Source organism: Sarcophilus harrisii, chromosome 6 (genome assembly GCF_902635505.1).
Source record: "Sarcophilus harrisii chromosome 6, mSarHar1.11, whole genome shotgun sequence".
Lineage (NCBI taxonomy): Eukaryota > Metazoa > Chordata > Mammalia > Dasyuromorphia > Dasyuridae > Sarcophilus > Sarcophilus harrisii.
In genome coordinates this window covers 249,261,809-249,270,485 of record NC_045431.1, presented here as the reverse complement: position 1 = coordinate 249,270,485, position 8,677 = coordinate 249,261,809, and the positions used below count along the sequence as shown (strand labels likewise).

The 8,677-nt window shown below is 49.8% G+C and overlaps 1 protein-coding gene across 2 annotated transcripts; it reads right to left on the bottom strand.

Moving 5' to 3' along the window:
- Window positions 1–1,662: 1,662 nt before the first annotated feature.
- On the bottom strand, window positions 1,663–5,335 carry APLNR (apelin receptor). 2 transcript variants are annotated; one of them, XM_031941847.1, is made up of 2 exons: window positions 3,933–5,334; window positions 1,663–1,964 (listed from the first exon to the last, which is right to left on the bottom strand). In XM_031941847.1, exons 1-2 carry the CDS (start codon window positions 4,918–4,920, stop codon window positions 1,843–1,845), a joined length of 1,110 nt encoding a protein of 369 aa, XP_031797707.1. In that variant the 5' UTR covers window positions 4,921–5,334; the 3' UTR covers window positions 1,663–1,842. The 2 variants fall into 2 exon arrangements, with proteins under 2 accessions (XP_031797707.1, XP_031797706.1); XM_031941846.1 differs by having other exon boundaries at window positions 1,873–5,335.
- Window positions 5,336–8,677: the final 3,342 nt, after the last annotated feature.

Sequence of the window (8,677 nt, the reverse complement as noted above, 5' to 3'; positions counted from 1 at the left end):
TGTGGAGATGGTGCATACTCCCCACTTTCTCCTTTCCTGTCTCCTTTCCCCTCCCCCTTTCTCCTTTTTCTTCTTCCTTTTTTTAATTGTTTTTCTTCTCATTTTGCTCCTCCAAGTGATCTCTTCTGTTGCGGGGTGCTTTCTACCATTTGACTTCTGTCCTTGCTCTCAATTTCTCAGCCCTCAACCCAGCTGCTCATGATCTCTCCTTTCCCACTATGATTCTCTTTCCCAAATCTCTTGAGATTGCCCTGTCACTATTCCTCATGCCGTATGGCAGCTTCTAAAAACTCAAAGGGCTCTCGAGTGCCAATGCAGGGAGAGGAATTGAATCCGGGAATGTATTCAGGAAATCTGGGATTCCATCCTGACCTTCCCCTCTTTATCATGAAAGGAAATAGGATTAATAAGATACAGCTGTTGTTTTCCAAGCACTGTCCCCTATTTTCTTCAGATTTCTGTGAATCCGTTTTGTGGTTCTCCACTTCTTCCACCCACTTCAATCCCCAAGTCCCTGCCCAGAACCTTCCCCCAACCCCCAGCCCATCGTACCCACCAATAGACTTCTGGACAAAGAAGTTAGCTTTTCTTCTTCTTTGCCCTCCACTCTAGTTTTTCCCCTCCTTTTCTCCTTATCCTTGTATTACTCCTTCTTCCTTCCCTTTGGTCTTCTTTTTTAACTCTTCTTTTTGTTGCTTTCCCTTCATCCCTCTTGCTCTTCATTCCTCCATTTCCCACTTGTTTCCCTTCATTTTCTCCCCCCATACCCCATATCCCTCTCACCAGTGTCCTCCCCTTTGTCTTCCACTCTCCTCTGTCTCTTTTTCCATTTCTCCCCTCATTTTCTCTCAATTCTTACCTCTTTCCCATCCCCCTTCTATTTTCCTACCTTTCCTTTGTCATTCCTTTTTCCTTCTCCCTCTTTCTTCCTTTCTCTCTTTTTTATTCCTCTTCCCTTCCTCCTTCATCTCTCTCCTCCCCTTTTTTCTTCTCTGCCTCCTATCCTTTTTCATATCTCTTTCCATCCCTTTCCCTCTATTGCTTCTTCCTCTTTCCTTCTTCCTTTCTCCCAATCCCTTTTTCACTTTCCCTTTTTTCTTTTTCCTCTCCCATATTTCCAATCTCTTTCTTTCCTTCCCTCTATCTTATCCCCTCTTCCTTTTACTCCCTTTTTTCTCTTCCTCTTTCCTCCCCATATCTCCTTTTTCCCCTTTCCTCTTTTCTTATTCTTTCCCTTACCCTGTTTCCGTATCTGCCTCTCCTTTCTTCTTCCTTCCATCTCTCTCCCCTGCTCTGCTTCTCCATCTCCTTTCCCTCTCTCCTTGCTTTACTTCTCTTTCCCTCCTTTCTGTTTCTCTTGTATTCTCCTGTTTTCTATATCTTCAATCTACCCCTCACCTTCCTTCCCTTTCTGTCTCCTTTTCTGCTTCTGTTTCCTCTCTCTCCTCATTTTGCTGACCTCTCCCTCTTTCTCCCCCCCTCCCCACTGTGTCTTTTGCACCTCTTGCTTCTTTCCCTCTCCTTTTTCTCTTTCCCTCTCCTTTTTCTCTTTCCCTCTTTCCTCATCCACTGCACTTTGCATCCTGGGCCTGGTTGTTGTGCTTTTTCTTTCCTATCCCAACACTGTGCAAGATGAGACACGTTAGTGATTAGACACACACACTCAAAACAGATGTACTTTATTGATCAAAATGACAAAACTAAATAGGAAAGTGACAACTATTCCTGATGGGGAGAAGGGAAGTGCCGGGGGTCCCTTCTCTCAGATGCCAACAGTGTGACTGTTAACCGGTATGGCAGTTCAGTCCAAGCTTCCCCAGTGTCTTCAGATGATCCTAGGAATCATTTCAGTCCAAGAAGCAGTGCTTTAGGGTGATACCGCCTTCCCTTCCCAGGCCAGGAGGGCCAAGCCCTTGTCCTTGGAGTGCTTGGTTTGGGGGCATCCGAAGGCTGGGCACAGGTGCCTGTAGAAAGTAAACCAAACGCAGAGTCTGGAGTCGGAGGAGGCATCTGAGTCCGGCCCTTGACCCTTCTCTCCCACCCTCGGTCCAGAAGCCAAGGCCTTTGCCACCTCCCAGAGGCAGCTAACGTGGTCATGCTGGGCTTTTCTTGCTCCTATATCTTTGCCCAAGAGGGAGTTCTTACACATGATTCTTTATCCCCAAGTTCTCTGGAGCCAATACCCCTCATTGTTCCCCACCCCGAAAAGTTATCAATATTTATTACTTTCTCTAGGGCTCGTGAGGGACATGAAGAGTACCATCCTGTCCATATCCTACTCCATAAACACCCAGGAGACAGAAGCCAGAAAGACCCTTCTGACATCCCCCCATGAGGTGAAACTTGACTCAGTGTCTCTCACACTTCTAGGCCTGGCCTCTGAAGTCAGTGACTCCCCCTGAGAACAAGGGGCAAAAAGGAGGCTCCCTCCCGTTCTAGGGAATAAGCCTGGAAAGCACTGGACCTGCCTTGAATGAATGTCCCCAGTTTGACCAAGGGAAATGGAACAAGGCAGGCTAAAGGCAAATTGCACCAGCCCCAGTCAGGGACAAATCTGCAGACTCCTGCAGCTGGGACAGTTTCCAGAGGATGAGTAAATGAAAGGATCCCAGAAGCTATAGGGGAGTCTTATTTAACACGTCTGAAGTGACGGACCAGCCGCCAGAGCCCATTGCCAGGGAGGGACGAGTGAGATCTCCCCAATAAGCCATTTCTTTAGTTTCAAGGAAGTCAGCAAGGTAAATATTAGGGCACATGGTGGGGAGTGTTTGTGACAATGATCAAGTCTCTCTCTCTCTCTCTCTCTCTCACACACACACACACACACACACACACACAAACACACACACACACACACACACACACAATTTACAAAATGTCCAAGGGAACACAGTCTGGGAGGGAGGTCTGTAGAGTAAAAAAAGTAGAGACAGAAAGAAAAGAAGCACTCAATTTCTTTACCTCCCATTATCTTACATCCTGCACTAAACCCAGTCATTCTTCTGGTCTCTACTGCCCCCCATCTATAACTCTATGGGACATTACGAATTTGACCACCAACATCCCCTCCTGTTTTCCCCATCTCAAGCAATGGCATTGTCCTCCTCCCCCTTTCCTTACCCAGTATAAAGAGGGACAGACTAATATCAAATGAAAAATACATTTCCAGGGGAGCGCAACCTGGCATCGTGGTGGGCAACAGGGTAGGAGGCCCTGCCTGCTGCCCAAGTGAGCCATTGAGATGACCGTCGGTGGTCCAGAAACCTGCTCTTTCTCCCCTCCTCTGCAGGCAGCCTCTCCTGCTCCCTCTTTCCTCCAAATCCTCCCTACGGTAACAACAGGCCAAAGACCACTGTGGTCTCCCTGGAGGGGGGGTGTGCAGAATTTTTACAATTCCCTCCTGCTCCTCCATTCCCAGTCCCTTTGAAAGACTTTGGAAAGAAAATAGGAAAGGCTAGAAAAGCAGAGAGTGGAAACTGAGGTAGGCAGAAAGAAGGAGAAGAGCCCTAGTTTGGAAGTCACCAGACATAAATGCAAATCTCAGGTCTGCCTCTTGTGACCCGTGGCCTCCCTAGGGTTGGGAGATGGGGAGATTAAAGTCAGGAGAGGATAGGAAAGGGAGAAGAAGAGAAAAATAGAGGGAAAAGAGAAGAGAAAGAACCGGGGGGCTGGAAGGATTGCGAGGAGGCAAGTCGGGGAGAAGCGAGAGTCGGCGCTCTGCCCGGGGGTTCGGGGAGCTGGGTGAGGGCGGGCCAGGGATGCTTTTTATCCCAGGATCTGGTCGGACACCAGGGTCTCCTGGCTGTAGGGGATGGACTTCTCCTGGGGCTGCTCCCCGGCCTTCCCCGCGTTCTGGCTGGGGCCCTGGCTGGGCCCCGAGGAATAGCTGGCTGACTTGTCCCCCCCCGCGGGGGCGGCCCCCCAGCACCCACTCTGGCCGCAGCACATCATGGCGGCGCAGGCCTCCCTGAAGCGGGGATCGAAGAAGGCGTAGAGGAAGGGGTTGAGGCAGCTGTTGACGTAGCTGATGCAGGTGCAGTAGGGGTAGACGTTGAGGAGGAAGAGGTCGAAGTCGCAGGACCACTGCAGGAGGCTGCCCAGCATGTAGAGGGTCTTCACCAGGTGGTAGGGCAGCCAGCACAGGGCGAAGGTGACCACCAGCACCACGATGATGCTGAGCAGCCGGCGCCGCTTGCGCAGGCCCTCGATGCGCTCCTTCCGGAAGTGGCCGGCGATGGTGCGCGCGATGAAGAAGTAGCAGGTGAGCATGACGGTGAAGGGGATGACGAAGCCCAGGGCGGTGGAGGAGGCGCCCAGCCCCACCTCCCACGCCAGCTCGGAGCCCGACGCGGCCACCAGCGAGTAGTCCATGTAGCACACCAGCTTGGTGTTGTTCTCCAGCTCGCCCACCGAGCGGAAGACCATGGCGGGCATGGCCAGCAGGGCCGCCAGCAGCCACAGGCCCGCCGTGGCCACCGCGCCGCCCACCCTCAGCCGCAGGCGCGCGTTGGCCACGGGCCGCACGATGGCCAGGTAGCGGTCGAAGCTGAGGCCGGTGAGGCAGAAGACGCTGGCGTACATGTTGACGAAGATCAAGTAGCTGCTGACCTTGCAGGCGAAGGCGCCGAAGGGCCAGGTGTAGTCCAGGTACGCGTAGGTGGCCCACAGAGGGAGGGTGACCACGAAGGTCAGGTCGGCCACCGCCAGGCTGGCGATGAACTTGTCGGCCGAGCGCCGCTTCTCGCGGCTGCCCCGGAAGATGGTCCAGAGCACCAGGCCGTTGCCGGTGGTGCCCAGGAGGAAGACCAGGACGTAGATGGCGGGGATGAGGGAGCCCGACGACTTCCAGTCGGCGTACACGCACTCCAGAGTCTGGTTCTCCCCCGCGTAGTAGCTGTCAAAATCGGATCCCTCCTCCATGCTGGGATCCCACGAGGCGGGAGGCCAGGAGACCGGAGGCCGATCCCGGCCTGAGCAGGTCACCCCGTCGGTCCTTCCGCGGGGGCTCACCTGGAGGCGACGGCCTCCAATCGGTCCTCAGTGGCCGGAGCCCCTCAGCATCTGTCCCCGCCGGGGCGAGGGGCCGAGCCGCCCGGTTGTGCGTCTCCAGAGCGCTCCCGGCTCCGAGCGAGCGAGAGGCCGGGGGACAGCTCCTCCGCTTGTGCCGCTGGCCTGCCTCTTCCTCTCTCCCTGTTTGCCTCCCGTCTGCCTCCTGTCTAGCCAAGGCTCAGACAGATGTGGCCCGAGTTTCCTTAGTGCCTCCTGGCTCTGCCTCCTCCTCGGACAGCTGCTCCCTCCTCCCACCTCCAGATCAGCCCCTCACAAGTCAGCCTTAAGATCTTTAAGTTGGAACCCCCCTCCCTCCCTTTTCCCCTCCCTGTCCCTGGGTAACCCCTGCGGTGCTGGACAGAAATTTTATCTGCAGCTTTCGTACAGACGCCTCTCCCCCGCTCCCTTATCTCCTCGGACCATCCCCGCTTCTTAACATCCTGATCCCCGGTTTTAGACACCTTTTCCTAGTCTGAATCCTCCCCTCTTTTGCTCTTCCCCTGCCACTACCCCTCTAAATTGGGTGAATTATGCTGATTAAATCCAGCCAGAGTTGGGAGGGAGGAAAAGGTCTAGGGGGAGGAGTGGGTGTGAGATTTCACAGGATCCTCTGAGGTTTCTGGCAGCCTATCTGGCCCCCTGCTCACCCCTTCAACTCCAACCCCCCCTTCCCCAGCCAGGTATCATGCATTACCCCTCTGCACTCATGTCTCCTTTTCAGCACCTGGCCCCATTCTTCCAATTATGGTCAGCGCTAGAAACAAACTGGCCCACGGAGGAAAATCGGGCACTTTCCTGTGCCTAAAGGCACGCCAAAGCCAGGTTAGCCATAATGTTAGAGCTGCTGGAGACCTGAATAGAGAATGCCAAACGTGGGAGGGAATTTAGGAAGGAAGGAAACAGCATTTATTAAACACCTACTATGTGTCAAGCAGAGCACTTGACACATATTTGATACATAGATCATTTGATCCTCACAACCGCCCTGAGATTTTGATCCCTATTTTACAGTGGAGAAAATTGAGGCAGGTAGTTAAGTGATCCTGGTAAGTATCTGAGAGCGTATTTGAACTCTGATCTTGCTGGCTCTAAATCTGTGTTCTTGCTGGCTCTAAATCTGCATCCACTTCCCCACCTGGCAGATTTAAAATACAGGATGTCAGAATGGAGGAAATTTAGAACATGTATTGCTAGAGATGGGAGGGACCTTAGAACACAGAATGTTAGGAGAGACTTTAGAAGAGGAATGGCATATGGAGGAGGGACTTTAGAACAGAGATTTTTCCTCCCTTTCCATCTGATTTTTCTTGGCGCAGGATGATAAATTCAGAAATATGTTTAGAAGAATTACACATGTTTAACCTATATTGGATTACTTGTCTAGGGGAGGGGGTTGGGAGAAGAGAGAGAAATATGGAATACAAGGTATTGCAAGGGTTAATGTTGAAAATTATCTTTGCATGTATTTTGAAAATAAAAAAGCTATTTAAAAAAATTTAAAGAACAGAGAAGGTCTAGAAGAGACTTTAGGATAGGAAATGTGAGAAGAGCTCTCATCTAACCTCTTATTCTACAGATGAGGAAATTAAGGCACAGAGTTTAAGTGACTCGCATAAGATCACACAGACAGTAACAAGCAGAGCTGGGATTTGAACCTGGTTTGCCTCCAAATTCAACATGCTTTCCATTAAACTGTTCTGCTGGGCAGCTAGTGATACCATGGTACATAGAGTGCTGAACCTGGAGTCAGGAAGCCCTGAATCTAAATCCTAGCTGTGTGACCCCAGACAAGTCACTTGTCCTCAGTTTCCCCATTTGTCAAAGAAAGGAAATGGTAAAACAATACAGTATCTTTGCAAGGAAAACTCCAAATGAAATCACCCAGCAAGGAATAAACAATGCAAAGACAACTGAGCTAATTAAGCTCAATGGCCTCTAAATTCCCTTCTGATTCAGTCAGTGATAGGCTGAGAAGAATAATGAAAAGTGTGCCATGTTTCAATGAAGGAAACTCAATTTGAACCCAGACTCTCTCACCACCTATAACTGCATCCCCTTTATATCCTCAGGACTTGCTTATCTCACCTGGAAAAAGACAAAGAAAGATTCTTACATCATATCTCTCAGCAGTATTCTAAGACATAATATTGTATACAGAGAAGGAGAGGTAGCAAGAACTGAGACCAAGTGCCCCAATTTCTGGCCTAGGGATCCTGAGCAAATCACTTCACTTTATAGTGTCCTCAGGAAATTCTCAAAGTTTCCAACGGGGATCTGCATCCGGAGGAGTTTCATCACCTGCCAAGCCTGCTGAAGTCACTTTCCAGACCAAAGTAATGATATCCCCACCAAAAATACACCCAATAGTTAGCACAGTGTTGGGTACTCAATAAGTGTTTAATAGGTGCTTGTTGATTGATTGAACCACAAACTTCCAAAGGTCCTTATTATTACTACAGATAAATCCACATACATGCATCTAATCCTTCTGAAGGGATAAAAGGGATGAGTTTCCTGATACTTTCTGTGCCCTAAACATGGATGAGTTTTGTTCCATGAAGGCGAGCAGTAATACTATTGCTAGCACAATACAATACAAGGATGGAGCAGGATGGGCAGACCAAGGCCTCAGCCTTCCTTTGGGCTCACCCTTCCCGAATCTCTCAGAAACCTTCAAAACACAGATAGATCATAGCTTTCAGGGGGGAAGGCTGAAACAAAGGAAGTTGGGGGGGGGGCAGGATCCTAACAGAAGCAGTATCCTTCCCCACCCCTTTCCTTTAAAACTATCCTGGCTTTTTACCAGAAGGAGATAGGAGCCTGGACCCTCCATGTGGTATAAAAGCATATGAATCCTACTTCCTAATCCTCCTAGCATCCAAGGCTCCAACCCCCAGAGGGGGTTAATGGATAAACGAAGCCTCCTAAGGAGCTAGACTTGGGAAAGAGGCTGAAGAAGACACCGGTGGAGGCAAAGATTGGCCAAGTGATAATAAGATCTGGCTTCCAGCCAAGAGCAGTCTGGGATTACCCCAGGGAAAGCCATATGGTCTGTCCCTCTAAGTCACTCAGAACTTGGAACAAGGTAGAAATGAGTCTATTCTTCCTTCAGTTCTTCTCCCAACATCATAGTAAAGAATCAGCTTAGGCAAGAATGGTGGGATCAAAAGAGCAATGGATTGAGGCTCCAGTGGCCCATGTTCAATCTCCAGTTTTGGTCATTCCAATCAGTGTGACCTCAGGTCAATCAGTTTTCCTCAATGAGCCTGAATTTCTTTGTCTGCAAAACAAGACTGTTGGGCTAAAGTGGGATTGTTTGGTTTGGACAGTAATTTCATCTTAAGCTGTAGTTCAAGGATTTCCGGGGGCCTGTGAACTGTGAGTAGGGAAAATGTATTTGTATTTACATCTGAGACTGAGTATTTCAATTATGAATATAGGACATTAAGTATGGTTCTAAGATCTCCATAATCAAAGGGATCCATCCATGACAAAAAAAAAAAAAAAAAAAAAAAAGGTAAGAATCCTCCTAGAAATCAATCTTTCAGCACTGGATCCAATTATCCTATGACTTAAGATCATAAGTTGAAATGGACCTTGTCATACAGGGCCCAAATCCTAACCCATT

Excerpts from the sequence above, each read along its gene's own strand:
- APLNR (XM_031941846.1), bottom strand. The coding sequence starts at position 4,920 with ATGGAGGAGGGATCCGATTTTGACAGCTACTACGCGGGGGAGAACCAG.